We start from the raw sequence: 18,933 nt of genomic DNA, 5'->3' as shown, positions 1-18,933 counted from the left end.
TAGATTTCACCCACTCAGTAGTCTGGTGTTCTGCCTGGGTTCCCCAACTTCCGATGCCCTCTAGAAAATGCTTTCACTAAGAAAGCGCAATAATAGAGTTTATTCTTAGCACAATCTTATGCAGCCTGTTGTCCAAGGTCTGAAATCGGAAAGTGGTTGTTCATATATGTTTTTCTACCAGTTTTCTAGTTCACAGCAAGAGGATATTGTATCCTTGTTATGTCATCATGGACAGAAGCAGAAGTCCCTCTCTGGTTTGTGTTTTTTCTCCTTACTATTTTTAAAAAATTATAGTAAAATTCACATGACATAACATTTATGATCTTAACCGTTTTTTAGTATATAGTGCTGTAATAACGCATTCACATTGTTGTGCAACCATCACCATCATCCAGCTGTAAAACTCTTTAAATCTTAAAAAACTGAAACTCTGTATCCATTAAAAAATAATTCTCCATTCTCCCCTAACCCCCAATCCCTGGAAACCACTATTCTACTTTCTGGCTCTATGAATTTGCAGTCCTCTAATCACCTCACTTCTTTATAGGATGTGTGTCCCAAAATTTGTGGCCAATTTTTAAAGGCACCGCAAATTAGATACCACAATTCATTTATCCATTCTATTGTAGATGGATATTTGAGTACTTTCTACTTTGGAGGAATGATGGGGAACACTGCTGTAATCATTCTTGCTACTTTCTCTAGGGTCAGGTATGTTTGCATTTGAGTTGAGTGCACATCTAAGAGTAGAATTGCTGGTCATGTTGTATGTGTGTCTCCAGCTTTAACAGATAGACCCTGCCAAAAAGCTTTCCTAAGTGGCTGCACGAATTCCTACTCCTAACAGCAAAGTGTGAGCCTTCCAGTTGCTCTGCAGCCTCCCCTCCACTTGCTGCCATAGGCTCAGCATTTCAAAACTGTTTTTAACCATTCTCTGGTTGTATAGAAGATCTCAGTGTGGTTGAATTGTCATTTCCCTTGTCCCTGCTGATTTTAGCACATTTGCATGTGCTTGTTGGCCGTTGGGACACTCTGTGTTGCGAAGTGCCTGTTCAAGTCTTTTGCCCAGTTTTAAGCAATTGGTTTGTTTGTCTTCTTTCTTCCTGTACTGTTAAAGGTTTTTTGTATTCTGCACATGAATCCTTCATTGGATATTGGAACTGGAATAATCTCTTCGCATCCTGTGACTTGCCACTTCCCTCTTGTAGTGTGTCTCATGATGAAGCAAAGTCTAACTTTTAATGAATCCCAGTTTACCGATCTTTTCTTTCATGGAGAGTGTGTGTGTATGTGTACGTTTGTGTGTCTTCTTTAACAAGTTGTTGCTACCCTGTCGTGCTGAAGATGTTTTCTAGTGTTGTCTTCTAGAAGCTTTATTATTCTACCTTTCACCTTTAGATCAAAGTGTCCAGGAATTGAGTTTTGTGTGTTGGAGGGTAGGGGTCAAGGTTTCTTTTATATCCATATGCTTATCTCTATGAGTAATAACAGGCAGCATTGGGACAGGTGGACACAAGCCTGGGAGTTAGGGGTCCTGTATTCTCAGCCTTAACCTCCCTTTAAAGCACCCTCTGAACTTGGGCAGGTGATTTTCCCAGTTTTCCCTCCTCTCAGGCTCCTTCCTTCCTTCCTTTCTTCCTTCTATCCTTCCTTCCACACTCCCTCCCTCTTTTCCTCCCTCCCTGCATTCATTCCTTCCTTCTATCCATCCAACCATCTGTCCAGATGTCAATCTGTCCAACTGTCCTTCTGCGTGTTCACCTGATTGTCCTTCTGGTCTCCTTCCATCCTCTTTCCTCCCATCTCTGCAAATTCTTCTCCTTGTCTTTATTCCTCCTGCTTTCCCTTTGACCCTCCATCTGTCCACTCTTCCTCTGTCCATCCAGGTATCCCCTCTGTCTATGCCTCTACCTCTCTCTTTGTTCCGTCTCTCTCTTCAACAACACTCACTCTCTTGGGTTCATCTCCTTCACAGGCTTGCTCATCCCTCTACTCACACAATCCCTTCTTCTGTCACTCACCTTTATGGCTCACCTGTGAATGATTGTCCTGGGACAGCCACTACTGCAGTGCAGATGAGCTTGTGGAGCTTCACCCACTGAGGGGGGTCTCTGTCCCTCCCTGATGACAGCCCTTTCCACAGCTCCTGAGCCAGGCAGCATGTTCCTGCCTACTTCCTCATCGCCTGAGCAACCAGAAGCCACCACAGGCCTAGGGGGGCCCGCTTCCTTCCTTAGAGGAGCTCTCCAGCCCCACACCTCAACTGACCAATTATTACTGGGCAGCTGGGAAGCCGAGGTGTGCAATTCTGCTTTGAGGGCAAGCATGCTGATCACAAGGATTACACCAATATTTCAATCCGATGCAGCCCTCAGAGAGCCCCTGGTCTTGTGAAAGTCACAGAACATTCTAATATAAGGTGGGATGTTTTGAGCAGAAGTACCTGGCATTCTTTGGGTGGGAAGGGCTTTGTGGAGGAAGTTTTGCCCACTTGGGGTCTTTAAAAGGAGTAGGCATTATATAGGGAAATAGGGTGTGGAGCGTGATCCTGGCAGAATAAATTGCATGAGCCACAGCCCTGTAGGCAATAACAACATATTATATGGAGGAATGGGCAGGGATTTGGTTTGCCTGAAGCAGCAAGTTTAACTCAGAGTGAATGGATCAATGAGGCTGAAGAGTCAGCAGGAGCCAGAGGTGAGAGGGCATTCAGTGCCTGGTCAAGCAGCTTGAACTTGAGCCTGAAGGCCTTAGGGAGCCATGGCTGATACTGGAGCAGGAGTGTTCCTAGTGAGATCTTCATTTCAGAAAAATGCTCTAATGTTCAAGGCAGAGAACATCCTTTAGACAATGCATCCAGTGAGCATGTTAGGGTGTTGGTTCCGGTGATAAAAGATAAGACCTACCTGGGACCCGGCTGAGGAGAAGGAATGTTTTGAGGAGCAATCTACAAGTGGAATTGGTGTTACCGGCAGGGAAGGAAGGAGGAGCTGAGAGATGTGCTGGCTTCAACGTGGATGAGCACAGCCTTGGGTGGTGGATCCACTAGGAGCAAAGGCAACAGATGATAATGAGTTCAGGACTCTGATCTGGTCTCAGGCCAGCTGTCAGTGATGGCCATCTCTCCCCATCTCTTCTTGCAAGCTATGCAGCACGAGCTGAAGGCCCTCACACTGAACTTCAGCATCTCCAACCTCCAATATTCGCCAGACATGAGCAAGGGCTCAGCGACCTTTAACTCCACTGAGAGAGGCCTTCAGCACCGGATGAGACACTGGTGCCCACAGCTCCTGGAAGGCTGAGTCCCAGCCAGCCGCTCCCCAGCTGCTGTCTCTCCTGCTCATCCTCCTCCTGCCTTCTCCCCAGCTTGGAACCTTGTTCAAGAAGAGCAGCCTGGGCCCCTTGTCCTTGGTTTGCAGACTGTTCTCCCTCAGGCAAGTCCTTTTTCTGAGCATTTGAGAGTCACAAACAGTTTCGGAGACTACCTCATTTTTCACTCTTCCCACGGAGTGCCAATTTGCTCCTCCCTCCCTCTGTCCCCCATTGTCAGAGGATTCAGGACGTCTCTCTAGACTCCCCACATTCCTCTCTCCCCAGGCCTCTGGAGGTTGGAGCAGCCACCAGCATGGAAGCTATCTGCACCTACCACACTGACCCGATGGCTCGCGACGGAGAGTGTGACAGAGACACCAGGTGATAGAAAGGAGCTTTCCTGGGAGCTGAACCAGCTGATCCACCATGTCACCCTGAGGGGCCTCTACTCCCTGGTCAGGGACAGCCTTTTTGTCACTCGTGAGTGTTCATGCTGAGCTGGATTGACAGTGATCCTTACTTATACCTGTTCTATTTTATTTCCTCTCTAACAAGGCAGCCCAGGTTCTGATTTGGGGGACACAGAACCTGCATATGTAGAAAATTTCAACTTTCAAATGGAGACTGTGCTGTTAATGGATTTGTAGATCCCAATCATAAAAAAAAAAAAAGAAACTGAACTATCTCGGTAATAATTTTTATATAGATTGCATGGACAAATGATAAGATCTTGGTTATAATGGGTTTAAATATACTATTAAAATTAGTTTCACTTGTTTATTTTTACTTTTTTACATGTGGCTACTAAAAGAAGTTTAAATTCCATGAGATAGGGTGTGAAATTCTACTGTTGGACAGCACTGTTCAAGCCATGAAAATAAAGCCTAGAGAAAGTGGTTAGGGACAATTTTTCCAAGGAAAGGAGTCCATCCGACCCATGCTGCAAGATGCAGAAAACAGTCTCATGACACACACACACATGCACAGACTCACAAAACAAAACCAACATCATCATAGAGTTGCCCTGCTACTTCTCAAGTGGCAGGAGGTTGCACTCCTACATTGTCCTAAGTGGATGAACCTCAGGAAAGAAGCCAGAAGTCAAAAGAATTTGCCAATGAGGAAGATATGAAATCAGAGAGTAAGGTCAGGATCATCTGTGAGGTTCCCAGTGGTGGATACTGTTAGTGATTCAATACGTTAGGGAGAATTTTGCAAGAAAGGTTGTTACAGAACTCACCTTTCCTTTCCTAGGTAGGAATATACAAGTTGTGTAAAGAATAAGAGCTCTAGCAAACCAATGAAAAGATGATAGAACATGAATATCATTCTTGTAAAACACTCCTGGATTAGTGAGCCAGTCAGGGAACAGATGACATTGGATTAAGTTGGACCTCATTAGGCTGATTCTGACTTCATGACCATCCTATGGATTGTCTCATGCCAGGACCTCCAAAACATGTTGCCCACACCACTCTTTTGCCACCAAGGTCCACCAACCAGAGCAGTCCTTGCTGACAAATGCCCTGGTTGGGCCCTTCTGACAACACCTGGAGGACTCTCCATAAATCCCCCTCTGTCATGGCACTCTTTTACCTGCCACTGGCCAGGGAAACACTTCCCCCAAGGCTCACACTGTGTGTGCCCAGTTCTGGGGATGGCACTTCTCCCTCAAGTGAAGAGGAGGATCAGAGTGCAGAGCCTGTGGGCTGCAGCCATTAGGACAAGAACTGGGGCTTGTGGCCAGAGAGAAGAGAACCTGTAGTGGGTGTGGCTCCCAGGGTTCAAGAAGCCCCCATGATCCCTGGATAGAATCCCAGACGACCATGCAGGACAGAGGAGGGATGCTTGGGTGTGATTCTGCTTGGGAATGTCCATAGGGAGGCGGATATGCCATTGGTAATGCCTTCAAAAGTGTTGTTCATTCATCGATTCGTCTTGTCTCAGGGAGTGTTGTCTACATCCATCCAGGTGCTAGTCTCCCCTCTGGAGCAAACAGATAGCATCAGAAGAATGTTTCTATTTCATTTATAATGGATAGGTACAGTGCTTGTCATGTGCTAGGTGGTGCAAGCAGTTTTCAAACATTAACTCCTTTAATACTCTCTGTGTCCTTACAAATTAGGTACACTTATTATTCTTGCCAACACCAGGTGAAGAAACTGAGGCACCAATGAGGTGAGTAACTTGCCCGCTACCAATATCTAGGAAGTGATTCAGCTGGAATTTCAACGTAAGAAGTTGGCTCCATATTCTCTGTTCTTAACCATGTTCTTTACTCTCTAATACTTCACACCATGAAGACATTGGCTCAGCATATCCATTTTCCTGTTACACCCAGTAGCCCCACTCTTTGATCTCTGTCTGAAAAAGATGCTATTGGCATCAAAACTGTTGCACAGACACACCAAACTGACTTCTCCTCATATCCCATGTCCTGGAAAATACATAGAGAACTTTTCAAAACCTTTCTTGCCTAGGCTGGGAGTGCTTCTGGGAAATCCCATTGTTCGTCTAAGAAGCCAAGGGAAGGCTGGGAGCTGGGTCTCAGGGGAAACCTGACCTCAGGAGTTACCAGGAAATTACAGAATGGATGGGAGGCCTCAGCAGGAACTGACTTCAGGATCTGGTGGTGTTTGAAGCTGGGCGCTAATTTTCCAGCTGTGGGTGTAGGGGCTGGTGCTGCACTCCAGGGAGAAAGGATGGCTCCCTGTGTTCTTGGGGAAAATCAGACCCAGGAAAGAGAAGAAATGATGCTTTCCTTTCACAATGGACTTGGGAGGGGAAACATTTAGGCCAGAAGAGATATCATGTTCCTGATGTCACCGGAAGAAGCTGCCTCTGCCTCCGCCAAGCAGAAAGCCCTCCTTCATGGACTCACTTTATCCAAATGACACCAAGAAGGAGGAAACCATGAAATGCCCTTCCAGGTGGGAGATCTGTGACGGTGGAGACTGTGCCCGGGAGGCTCTGAAAGGCCTCACGGAGGTGACATTTGCTGTGAGGAGAGTGCCAGATGAGAGGCATGCCTGCCTGTGTCTGGGAACAGTTTGAGTGTCAGGGAGAAGGCACCGCTGGTGCAGAGACTCACAGGAAGAAGTGAGTGTGACCAGAAAAGGGCAGAAGGGTGGAGGGTGTGGCTGGAAGGAGCCTGAGAAGAGATAGGAGGGCAGATGGTGGCAGAGCAGGGCTGGGTGGCAGGAACTGGCAGACTATGCTTTTTCCCATCACTCTCTGATGACATTGCTCTAAGACATTCCACCTAGAAAGTACAAATCCTTAAGATCTCACAAAGTCTGTGTGCCAGGAATGGGGCACAGCTTAGCTGCGTGCCTCTGCCTCAAGGTCTCTGTGAAGCAGGGACTGTGTCTCTATTGCAGCTCGACTCGTGGAGGGTTTGCTCCCAAGTTCACTCACATGCATGTTGACGGGGTTTGTTTGGACTGAAAGTCTGAGTTCCTGCCTGTCTGTTGGCCGATCATTCCCTCCATTCTCTCCTATGGAGCATCTTCACAAGGCAACTGAAAACATGCACACTTGCTCCCCCAGTTCCAGAGATATAAGAGGCAGAGAGAGAGGGAAACAGGAGCAGGGAAAGAGGGAGGGGCTGAAGAATGTGAGTAAGAAAGAAGTGCCAGGCTTTTTGTTATTAACCCCGGGTTGTGTGCCATCCCAACACCTTGGCTGCATTCTGCTCAGAAGCCACTTCCTAATGACTGCGGTTCCACAAGGATGTGTACAGCAGAAGACAGTGAGCACCGGGAGCCGTGGCGGAGGCTGCCCTCCACATAGGCCGACATGAGGCATTTGGGTCTGACTCTAAGTCAAACAGGAGACCGTGGAAGGTTTCATGCCAGTGACTGGCAATATCTGAATTTCCTCTATTTTCAACCCCTAAAAGGTGCAGACATGGAAATGAGGCCCAGAGGGGCAGTGACTTGCTCAAGGTCCAAGAGCTGCGACCCAGGCCTGTTTCGAGGGGTACAGCACATGACATCACACCCCTTCTTGTAATTCTTTCATCTCTAAGTGTGTGCATCAGACACATGGAAACCAGACCACAGATGTTGTCACTACTATCTCTTCCACAGCTGAGGACGACCCGAGGGAGATATTTCTGGCCTCATCCCCATCGTGCAGGTTAAGAGACTGAGGAGGCCCTGGGAGGCACAATGGCGTTTCCAGGACACAGAGCTTCTAGGGAAAAAGAGGCCTGAACTCAGCTGAACTCAGCTTCCTCAAACTGGAAGCCTGGCTACATCTCAACGTCCTGTGTTGGGCTCTGTGCTGTCTATTTGTGTACAGTTCTGGAGATGACATAGGCAAGGAGGGTGAGCAGCCAAGAGCCCTGAGGGGTTTTGGGTGGGTGTGATTGAAGGAAGGGGCCCGGGTAATGGAAGCTTGAGGAAGTGACCTCACTTCCTTGGTGACAGACCCTAACAGAACTTAGCATGCTGGTCTCCAGGCGCCCACATTCTAGACATAGCCTCCTATTGAGCTCACTTGAATGGAGAAACTCAAGAGAGCAGAATTCTCTCCTGTTGTCTCCCTACTTGTCGGGGCTCTGGCTTCAGGAAAGCCAAGAAACAGAGCCTTTTCAGTCGCTACACACACTGGCTTGGCCCACACCTGCACCACCTCTGGCCATTTTGCAGGAGGAGCCCTCAGGTAACACAGGGCAGGCCAACCGTGTTAGGCCACAATGGGATCCCAGCCCCACACTCCTCTGAGCCTCCTTGTGTGTCGGGGGGTAGTGGAGTGAGGGTTGGCAGGGCAAAGCTGTGACCCACCCTGGGCAGGAGCCCTTTGCTGGTTGTTGGATGCCTGGCAGTTCGTCATGTTCCCAGCCTAGGTGGTGGCTAACAGGATGGGAGAATGGGTGCTGGGGACCAAGCTCCTGTATGCATGTGTCAGTCCCGATCCCTCCAGGTGTCATCTCATTCCCTCCCTGGCTGGAGGTCTATGCAGATGCTGCTGGGTACCTGATCTGTGCTGGGGCTTCCTCCTGTGGCCAAGCTGAGGCAGGGCCCTGAGACCTCCTGGCCCGGCTCTCGGGCACTGTCTTTGCAGAGCTGCATGCAGGAGGTGGTTGAAGAGCTGGCGGATGGCTTCGGGTACTCCATCTCCCTGGACAGGGGGCAGCTGCACTGCGCCACCATCAATAACCAGGGCTGCTCTGAGGTGAGAGTGGGCACAAGGGGTCTTCCCACCCAGGACCCTGAGATGACCAGGGTCGGCCCAGAATCCAACCTCAAACTGCCATTCTCCTGGGACCCAAAGAGGGCTGTCCCCCATGAATGTCCCACAGTCCCATTCCCAAAGGAATCTGGACTTCTGCTCCTCCTGCATAGGAGGTTAGGAGGGCACTCTTTGCATTTCCCTAGGAAGATTAGCGAAAACGTTGGTGTCATTGTCACTTCCCAATAGGCCCTGAGTATCTTTGAATTTTGCCTTTTTTGGAACATGGAACCTCGATAACGAGGGTCTCCAAACTCCCTTTAATGTAAGAGAAATAACCATCAGCGTGTTTTAGAAGTCAAAGGGATTCTCAGAACGTGTCACTGCCCTGTAGACTGTTTCCAGACCTGGGAGGGTTGAGGTGGCCACATAACATTTCCCTCCGTGTCAGGGCCTGATGAAGCCTCAGGCAGTTAGAGGGGATGTCCCTCAGCCCTCACTTTGGGCGGTACTCAGTTCTGACCCACAGGACCTAGAGAAGCCACTTGGCATGCCTAAGCCTCTGTTCTCCTCTCTAGAGAGGGGGTGTCTATTGGGGATTCACTGGGCTGATGATCTTCACAGAGGGAGCTCTGTTGTCCCTCAGTGAGCAAGTGGCCTCGAGGGAGCTCAATGTGGAATCCTTCGCCTGCCCAAAGTCAGATTGTACTTTGAAAGCCCAGAGCCTTGCTGAGTGTGGGAGCTACTGTGTCTCCTGTTGCAGATGTGTGGGAGGGGCTAGGAGTTCCTGGGTCAGCTGCAGACCTTGATAATCCTGGTGGGCTGCAGTGGTGGCCCTGACCCTGTGTCCCTCCTTGTCCCACCCAGAGTGAAGATGAGTCCACTCTGTCTGTAACTGAGGCCTGCAGGATGCGTGCCCTCCAGGCAGGCATGATGCAGAGGCTCTCAGAGTCTGTGGTGCCAGCCTTCCCCAGTAGAGTCCTCTGCAGTGTCATCACCTCCCTCTGCAGCTACTCAGGCTCCAGCACATCCCACCAGGTCCTGGATCAGCTGTTTCCCAGGTGACTGCCCACCTCCTCCTCAGCACAGTGGTGACTCTGCCCACTGCCAGCTGTGTGTCTTGTCTTGGGAATGTCACCACATCTCTCTGAGCCTGAGTTGTCTTCTCTGAAACGTGGAGTGGGAGAGGATGAACTTGCTAGGGTTCTCCCAGGGATGAATGGGCTCAGCCATCCAAGTGCTTCCCTGGTGCCCGGCTCTGCAGAGAGGACCTTGGGTCATGCTGTGGTTGCTGGTGTTGATTATTTCTCTGCCCCCCATGAAAAGTAGTCTTCCTCTCCCTTCACTGGCTTGTGGCTTTTTGAGTTTGGAAAAACACCTGGAGAGCACCCTGTCAAGGAGTTTGAGATGCCATCCAGCTGGTCCTGGTGCTTGTCCTCGGTGTAGACATTTAGGGATCTCTGGGGCCACAGAGGGGCCACAGGCCCACTCAGACACCTGGGGTCATTCTGGTTGGAGTTCATTTAACAATGCCTATGAAGGACGTACTGTGTGCAGGACATCTGGACACACTAAGTGTCACTCAATAAATGAAGCAGACAGCCTGCCTGGGCCTCCCCTCTAATCTGAGAGTCAGTCACACTTGACATAATTCCTAGGTCCCATCTACCCTACATCCCAGGCGATGCCCTCATCCCCTTTGGGACACATGGAGGCAGCATGGCCCATTGTGTGCGGGATACTGGAGGACAGCACCACCTCCCAAAGTGAGTGGTCTTTGGGTGCAGATGCAGGGCCTCCTGTCTCTAGCAAACAGGGTGAGGGGAGAGGATGGAGGCTGTGGCTGGCGCAGGCCTGGGAGAACCCTGCATCTCACCCATCTTGTGATTCCCATGGGAAGGCTGAGTTCTGGTGGCTTCCACTCCAGCAGGACTGGACTCAAAGAGAGCTGTGCATGGGTCCCAGGCCCCCTGAGAACCGGAAGGGAGGCTGGGCTGAGTTGTCTCCTAGAGACCCAATCCCAGCAGAGTCCCAGCTCCTTCTGCCTCCCTTTCTCCACATCCACCCCTTGTGAGTGCTACCACCAGGTCCAGAGGAGGTGCGTGAGCAAGCTGCTCACAGATCTGCTGGAGTCTTCATTCCAGTGGCCCATGCGCATGGAGGGCTGGGGTGGGCTGCGTCCAGACCCTTGGGGAGGAGAGTGTCGGTGGGAACAAGAGACTCTCACAGACTCTGTGTTCAGCCTGCTGGATGAGCAGGCCTGCCACTGCCAGGACAGCCAGCCAGGGCTCAGGGCTGGGATGGGGCCCTCTTCTGGAGGGGAAGGGTCTGGCACAGGGGCACAGATGCTAACAAGAGTGCCTTGGGCGGGCAGTGTTTAAGGAAAGGCGGGGCCTCTGACTCTCTGGCCCATCTGCCTCCCCGCAGTGCTATCTATTTCCTGCTGGGAACCTGGCTGGGCCAAGGGCAGGATTGCAGGGAACCCCTGCGATTTCCCTGTTGGACCCTGCAGCTGGCCAGTCTGCACATCAGCTTTGGTGGCTCACACGTGGAGGGCCATGCCTACCTTCTGCCAGGCCACCTGGAGCACCTCAAGGCCATTGAGGCCAAACAGAAAGGTGAGGGGACTGGAGTCTGAGAAGACTGTCTGTGTTGAGGTTCATGGGCTAGAGTTCCCTTAAAGGCAGTGGAGTCCTTCCTGTCTTTGGAAAGGCACAGAAACTGTCAGGTGTGTGGGTGAAACTTTCTCCTTATCCTGCTCTAGAGCCAGCTCCAAATCTCCTTCCACTTCCAGAGCCAGAACCAGAGCCAGAGCCAGCCCCTGAGCTAGAGCCAGCTCCAGCTCCAGCCCCACCACCTGTGGCAGACTTTGAACCAGCATCACCTGCATCAGACCCTACAGGGCTGGAGGAAGGGCCACCATTAACTTCAGCCCCAGTGCCAGCTCCTGAACTAGAGCCCACTGGACCCTGGGCTGTGACCACCGAAAAACAGCCGAGGGAGGAGAAGCTGAACCTCTTGGACTTCCCTCCCCGGCTGGTGGCAGAGCAGCTGACAAGGATGGATGCGGTGAGCAGCGGGGCTTGCAGGGCAGGGGTGCCCTGCCTTCCTGTGCCATGAGCTGCCCCACACCTGCCATTCCCTGATCCAAAATCTGATGATCTGGGTCCACATTCCTGCTCCCCCGTTACCAACACTGTGACTTGGGCACTTTCTTAACCCCAAGCGCTTGCTGTCGCCACGTGCACAGGAAAGCCGGACACTAAGGGCACCTGCTGCACGGCGTGGCTGTGCCGATGAATGAGGTGGAACAGAGAGGGTGTTGGGCAGTGTCTGGCCCTTTGGTGCAGGAGGGAGCTCACTGAAGTGCTGCCAGGTCCTTGGCTCGATCATGTGTGTGCCCAGGGGGCCTTCACAACCTCAGCATGTATCAGGCACGTGATGTGTACTGACTCCAGTGGAGACAATCACACAAAGCCAGTGCTTCTCCCTGCCTTGGGGGAATGTGCATGGGAATGGGGAGTGGGACCTGAGAGGGACTGGGATGGGTGGAAGATGGCCCTTGGAGTGGGCCGGTGGGGGCTGTGTTCCAGAGCTTGGAGGAAGTGAGACGGGGCTGGGAGCAAGTCCCCTCCCTTCTGCACAGCACTGTGTCCCGGGTCATCTTGTGCTGGCACCGTCAGTGGACACAGACAAAACCCAGGGAGTCCCACACACCTCAGAGATCACATCCTCTGCTTTCTGAGCTCCTGCTCTGTCCTCAACCCTCCTGGGACTGTGGGGGACCATGGATGCCGCGCTGGGGTGAGGCAGTGCTGGCAACACTCTGAATCTTCCTCAGGAGCTGTTTAAGAAATTGGTGCCTGCCCACTGCCGGGGCTCCATCTTGTCCCAGCGAGACAACAGGGACTGTGAGTACCTGGCACCCACCATCAGTGACACTGTGGCACACACGAACACCATGGCCAACAGTGTCATCGCTACGTGCCTCGGGGCCCCGGGCACGACAGCCCAGGAAAGGGCCAGGGTGGTGGAGCTGTGGATTCATGTGGCTAAGGTCAGTCATGGGAGGCCCATGGAGGCCTTGTCTGGAGTCGTGGGAATTCCCTCTTGTTTCTCAGCTCTCGATATTGAAGTCTGTCGTCTGAGTCCCTGCACTGTCCCTAGACCCTCCTGCCAGGGCCACACTGACCTTGACTTGAGGTCCTGGTGGTGGCAAGCTCACTTCCTTCCTGTGCTCCTTCCTTGTGTTCAGCCAAAAATCCTTGTGCCTGGCAGTGTTACTCGTTGGATCCCAGCTGTGCCCTCCCTGGGTTTCCTGGGCATCTGTCTCATCCAGGACAGGAGAAGTCCATGAAGGGACAGAATCCAGAGCTGGAGAGCTACAGCACCCCCTCACAGCTCAATCTCTTCCCTTCCCCAGGGGTGCCGAGGCCTCAGAAACTTCTCTTCCTTCCACATGATCCTTTCTGCTCTGCAGATCCCTGCCATTAAGCATCTCAAAGACACCTGGGGACAAGTTTCCAGGTGGGTGGGCTGCTATCCATCAAAGCACCACGAGGGTGAGGTGGACCGTGGAAGCCGGCCTTGGGTCTCCATGGCCCCTGCAGTCAGCTGAGACCACATGGGAGACAGTGAATGCCTGGGACACGGACTGATCCGGTTCCTGGGTCTCTGAGTCTCTCAGGGCCCTTAGGCTAGGAGTTCTGCCCAGGAATTCATTTCCTTCAATATCAGATCCTGACTTGAGCCCAGTTGGAGATTCTCAAGTGTTTCCTTTGCAGCAACAGAAATCTCCATCCAACTGAAACCAAGAGTGTTCAAAACAGATCTGTGTGGTAGATATGGGAATGGAGGTCCCAGGTGACAACAGGAGAGGGCCCTCCCCAGTCCAATGGGGACCTCAGGGCTCAGAGCAACCCAGTGAAATCCCTCATCCAGGCCCCAGGCTGTTTGGATCGTCTGGGATCTCAAACAAATGGGATGTGCCCTTCAACCACCCCATAGTCTTTCTTTCTTTCTTTCCCCACTACCCCAGGGAGAGATCCTACACCTTTAAGAAGTGGTACAGGGGAGAGCAGCACGTGAGCAGGAGACTGCTCCTGAAGGTAACCTGGGGCTGGACATCTGGGAGGAGGGGTGTGCAAGGGGGCCGGGAACATCCTGAGGGCATCCTAGGAAGTGAGGCTATGGTAAGGTCATCCTGGGGTTCAGAGACCCCTGTAGGTGGGGCAGGAAGGAGATGCCACATGGCTCCCCCAACACCCTCTGCCCTCTCCCTCCATGTCTCAGTTTGGCTGTTGTCGGGATACACTCTGGGAGTGCAGAGGTTGGGACCATGGTCAGTGGTGGGGCAGGGTGAGGGGTGAAGGCAGCGGGGACAGGGACTCTGGCTGGGAGGGAGAGTGGCCTCTCCTCAGTGGGTCCTTGAGCAAGTCTCTGCCCCTCTGTGGGCCTCGGTCTCCTCCTCTGGGAAATGGAGGGTGATGACATCGTGCAGGCCTCATGGCGGTGTGATACCATCCAAGGGAGGACAGGAATGGGAGGAGATTTGTGCTAGCTCCTCCTCGAGAGGTGAGGGGAAAGCAGTGATGACAGTCAGATGACACGGAGTCCTCAGGAGAGTGCTGGAGGCAGGTGGAGTTCTCCCCACTCTTTCCTGATGAGGAAAGAGGCTCAGGGAGGCCTGGGCAGGCCCAAGGTCACACAGGAGTGAGTCCTGGAGCCGGGACTTGTCTAGAATCAGAGCACCCTGGAGGTGGGAACAGTATAGGCAGCAGGGGACTGGAGCCAGATGGCCAAGGTCTGAGGTCAGTGGCCTTGGGGGACATGTGGAGGGGAGCATGGCCTCTTTGACCCTGTCCTGGTCCCCGACAGGAGGCGACCTCCGTGTTGGCCACTGCACAGTGGGCCCACCATGGAGACTGGGAGAGGTGGTGGCAGCAGGTGAGGGTGCCTGGGGGAGGTACCCAGGATTCAGAGGACAGGGGGCGCCCCCTCCCAGCTGGAGGCCTTCCCCAGGAGAGGGGCCTTCCTCCTCCAGAGCATCTGCTGTGGCCACTGAGCCTGAAGTGCCTGCATTGGCAGTGAGCAGGAGGAGGCCTGGAAGGGCTGGGAGCAGGATGGTTTTGGGGTGGGGAGGGGCAGGGGCCACATCCCCTGGGATTGGCTCACAGCCAGCCCTGGGACGCGACTGGGGGAGTTTGGTGTTCCTGGAGAGGAGGGGAGGAAGGAATTGTGTGTGGTGGGGGCTCCTGAGGGTCCTAGGCTGCTGTAAGTGGGAGCCTGGCGTGGGCAGGGGGTTGGGTTGGGGGTTTCATGGGAGGGTTCATGGGGGCACCTGAGTGCTGGAACTCATCACCATGCCCACCTTGATGGTGCAGGGTGTCATCCCCTCCCTTGAGATGATCTTCAGTTACCTGGAGCTGCTGAATGATGAGATGGATTATTATGTGGAGGTGAGTGAGCCTGGAGGTGGGGCCCTGGGATCAGGCTCCTGAGGGTTTTGGAGGAGAGAGTCCTGCCTGAGCCCTGAGCTCTCACACTTGGAAAAGTCCTCTCTGCAGAGCCTCCCAGCCTCCTATGGAAGCCAGGGCATCAGGCCCATCACAGCAACGAGTGATGGGAGGCTCTGGCTAGGCCGCCATCCAGGCTCCCTGGGCTGCTGAGGCTCAGAGCTGCCTGGCTGTGTGGCCACAGGAGGTGGTGTCTAAGCTGGACTCAGCCTCTCCCTCTGGCCCTGCCCATGAGGGAAGAGAAGTCGGGCCCCTCCAAGTCAGGAAGCACATCAGTGGCTGAGCTGTCACCTCCTGCCTGAGGCCTCAGTCTCCCCATGTGTCATCAGAGAGGGTTAGATTACAAGGTCTCAGCTCCTCTGTCCCCAGGTCTGGAGCCCAGAGCCTGGCCCAGGTCCAAGTCCGGTCTCTGGCAGGGCCTGCCCACTGGCAGCAGTGCAACACTGGAAGAGGTGGGATGGGGGCTACTTCTGGGCTAAGGGGGCTGTTTCTGATGGACATTGGCTGTCTGCCTTCCAGGGGAATGTGCTCAGCTGTCAGAATGAGGTAAGGAGCTGCAGCTTCACTGTGGTGAGAGTGGGCGTGTGGGAATCAGAGAGACCCCTTTCATAAGAAGCCCTCTAGCCCAATTTCTGGGGTCAGACTTTTATTTGCAGAGTTTGAAATACAAAGCTGGGGATCCTATGGAGTTGGCGGGTGGGGGAAGTGCTGGCATCAATGACCCCTTACTGGTAGAGGATCTATTTCTGGCCAACTGTGAGAACAGGCACGTCCTGACTGGAATTGGAGGGAAGGAGGGTTCCCAAGTTGGCAAAGGCCCCACACTGGTTCCTTGTCCCCATCCTCACCCCCTCCAAGAGCCCTGCAGGGTCCCCCACCCAGGCCATGTCTCCATCCTGTCCTTCCTCTGTCCCAGGAATTCAAACTCATCAAGGACATCAAGCTGGTCCAGAAGGTTGCAAATCTGTACACCGTGCAGCCCGATGAGCACTTTGGGGCCTGGTTCCAGGCCGTGGAGCCCCTGAACAAGGAGGCGAGGTGAGGCAGGGAAGGAGTTGGGTGAGGGGAGGGCAGACTCTCTCTGCAGACCAGCTCCAGTGTCCATGGCCGTTGCTCCATGGTCAGCCTCAGATCTGGCTGCATGGCGACCCCTGGGGCCCTGGGACTCCAGCTGCTGGGAGGCTCTGGGAGGCACAGCTCAGGTGTGGCTCCTGGGAGCCCACAGCTCCACTCTGTCCTGTAGCTACAGCCTGTCCTGTCAGCTGGAGCCCCAGTACCAGTGGACCAGAAAGATTCGACTCTAATTCAAAGACAAGAAGAGCCACTTCTCTTCCCGCCTAGGGCTGAGTGAGTTCCCAAGAACTCCCAGATTCAGGCCAAGTCTGGGCCAGGGGAGTCAGACAGCTGTGGTGCTGGGGCCCTAGCTCCACCGCTGAGCAGTCCTGTCACGGGCGATTCCCCTCACATTTCTGGGACTGGTTTGTTGCTCTGTGAAGTGGGTGACACTAAATATCAGCCCCTGTGTCAGGGACAAATGGGATGCTGTTGGCTGACTGAGCACTCAGCACCGGGGCTGGGGCACAGGGTACAGTGGGTGCAGGGAGAGGGGAGAGTATGCTGTGATACTGGGGGAGGCCCCCTAGGAAATTCCTCTATCCAGACACCAGTCCCCCAAAAAAGAGCCCAGCGGTGGTGGCAGATGACGCTCCTGAGACCAGCTGAACTACAGCAGGGACACAGCGGGGACACTCAGGTGCACGGGGCCACCTCTCAGATGCTGATATGAATGAAAACTTTGTGATCCATTTCCTGGGGTCCCCTGAAGACCACAAGGGAGTGGACGACCGCCCCATCTCCCTCACACATTTTCCCCAGCGCCTATTTCCCTCTTTGGAGTGGCCATGTTTTTGTTGTCAATAATAAATGCTAAGTTTGGGTATTCTATTAAATTTCTGTTTCTCTCTCAGCCTGGGAGTGGACGTGTGGTTCTTTTGCTCTCTGTGCTCATGGAAATGAGATCCAGAATCTCACATTCCTCCTTGAATTCAGAAACCTCGCAGAGTCCTCAGCTCAGGGCATGTGGTGAAGGGAGAAGTGCCAGTGCCGTCCCTGGCTGCTGAAGGACAGTCCCGTGTCCCCCTCACTCAGAGGGCAGGATCATTGCAGTGTGGTTCACCTGGTCCTGGAGCAGAAGCGGCCCCTCCGATCTCCCGGGGCTGAGACATTGGAGGGACTTTCTCTGGCAGAACAACAGCCACGGAGACGGGGGTGTCTTTAAAAGTAGCACTTGCTTGGGGCCAGCCCAGTGATGCATCGGTTCAGTTCCCTTCGGCGGCCTGAGGTTCGCCGGTACAGGTCCCGAGTGCGGACCTACGCACCCCTTGTCCAGCCACGCTGTGGCAGGTGTCCCGCGTATAAAGTAGAGGAAGATGGGCACAGATTTTAGCTCAGGGTCACTCTTCCTCAGCAAAAATAGGAGGATTCGCTGCAGATGTTAGCTCAGACCTAACCTTCCTCAACAGCAAAAAAGCTGGCCCTAGCCTGTGCCTAGCAGAATTCCTGCCCAGGACCGTGGCTGCCTTTTGGCACTTGGAGGACAAGGGAACGTTTTCCCAGTAGCTCTTGCCCAAATGAGGAACTTGTTTTCTGATTCAGTCCCTGGAATTGCATCCACTGTAAGTGGGGAAAATCCTGTAAAACCTCAAAATGTGCACGTGGAGAGGGCGAGGCTAGAGGAAGGTCCTGTGCAAATGGACTAAGGGAGGGCAGGACTCTCCCTCTCTGGGCCCCTCTAGGGTCTCCCTGTTCACCTTTGACCTGGGCTTGGTCCTCCTGGGATTCGGGTCCGTGACTCTGATTCCCACTTCCAGCTTATTTTCTCTACAAGGGGAAAGATTGGGGAGGCAGCTTTTAGCGCCACAGCCGGGTCTCCCTCCACAAACCTGGTGCTCCCTGGGAACTAGGATTTTCAGCATCCCTGCACTTCCCCATGCAATTCCTTCTTAGGGCAGAAATTCCCTAGATGCCACTAGCCTTTCTGTCAGGCCCATCGTGGCCTCTCCTTCCAGGCTGGACCTGATGGATCCCTGGTGAGCTATGGCTTTCCAGGCTAACAGACCATCATCCTGACCAGGAATGACCCCACAGTTTTGCTTGCTGCCCAGGGTGACCTCTGGGCTTGTGTGATTCTCAGGTCCATGGTCTTGGACAATCACCAGTTTACACACTCTGGTGTAATTTGACTGGCTTTTCCTAAAGTGGTAGCTGGGCCCGAGCCCATGAAGCATGTAGCCCCTGGGGTGACTGGGGTCTTTTCCACAGTCTTGTGCGGTGGTTCTGTCATCGAGGTGTGAACCTTTCCTGTTGGGAAGTTGGAAAGATGAGGCCTAAGAAGGGTGTGAGTTGTGGGTCCTGCAGGCAATGCCACCAAACTAATGTTCTGTGGATGTACATGGACACAGCCTCACCAAGTGTAATCTGGAATGCTCCCCATGTGAGTGTCCAACAGACACTGGTCTGGCTCAACCGGAGAACCCGCCTGATAACCAACAGCTAAAGAGTGACCACCCGGCCTTTTGAGCCTCACACCCAGGAAAGACCATGTAAGCAAGGACCAGATGAATCGCTTGTCATTTCTGAGTATCCCCTCCTTCCTGATGGCTGCAAGTGTCACTCAGACACTCGGCAGTCTGGACTCTGCCAGGGAGGCCATCTCAGGACAGCCAGAAGCTGAGGATAAATCCTGGTTCCCAGCAGCCCAGGCCCTTGCTGATGCAGCACAGCCACCCAAGAAAGAGACTTCCCAGAGGAAGGTGGGGAAGGCTGTGCTGTCCCTCCAGGGAGAAAGAGTCGTGGCAGGTCCCAGGGCTAGTCCAGGGCCAGGATGAAGTCACAGGTGTCCCACGAGTGTCTCCTCCAAGACTGGGGT

General features: G+C 53.2%; 1 protein-coding gene across 1 annotated transcript; it reads left to right on the top strand.

The window, feature by feature from the left end:
- The first annotated feature begins 7,819 nt into the window (after positions 1-7,819).
- On the top strand, positions 7,820-16,954 carry LOC111772056 (ral guanine nucleotide dissociation stimulator-like). The gene is made up of 13 exons (XM_070234687.1): positions 7,820-7,980; positions 8,383-8,493; positions 9,358-9,551; positions 10,918-11,108; positions 11,255-11,559; positions 12,332-12,547; positions 12,914-13,017; positions 13,529-13,598; positions 14,368-14,436; positions 14,874-14,948; positions 15,525-15,551; positions 15,922-16,043; positions 16,249-16,954. Exons 2-13 carry the CDS (start codon positions 8,389-8,391, stop codon positions 16,307-16,309), a joined length of 1,539 nt encoding a protein of 512 aa, XP_070090788.1. The 5' UTR covers positions 7,820-7,980; positions 8,383-8,388; the 3' UTR covers positions 16,310-16,954.
- The last annotated feature ends 1,979 nt before the right edge of the window (positions 16,955-18,933 follow it).

This window comes from Equus caballus, chromosome 14 (genome assembly GCF_041296265.1).
Source record: "Equus caballus isolate H_3958 breed thoroughbred chromosome 14, TB-T2T, whole genome shotgun sequence".
Lineage (NCBI taxonomy): Eukaryota > Metazoa > Chordata > Mammalia > Perissodactyla > Equidae > Equus > Equus caballus.
This window is presented reverse-complemented; position numbering and strand designations above follow the sequence as displayed.

Excerpts from the sequence above, each read along its gene's own strand:
- LOC111772056 (XM_070234687.1), top strand. The coding sequence starts at position 8,389 with ATGCAGGAGGTGGTTGAAGAGCTGGCGGATGGCTTCGGGTACTCCATC. Across the intron at positions 9,552-10,917 it reads CTGGATCAGCTGTTTCCCAG|TGCTATCTATTTCCTGCTGG; the intron begins GTGACTGCCCAC and ends GCCTCCCCGCAG. Across the intron at positions 12,548-12,913 it reads TGTGGATTCATGTGGCTAAG|GGGTGCCGAGGCCTCAGAAA; the intron begins GTCAGTCATGGG and ends TCCCTTCCCCAG.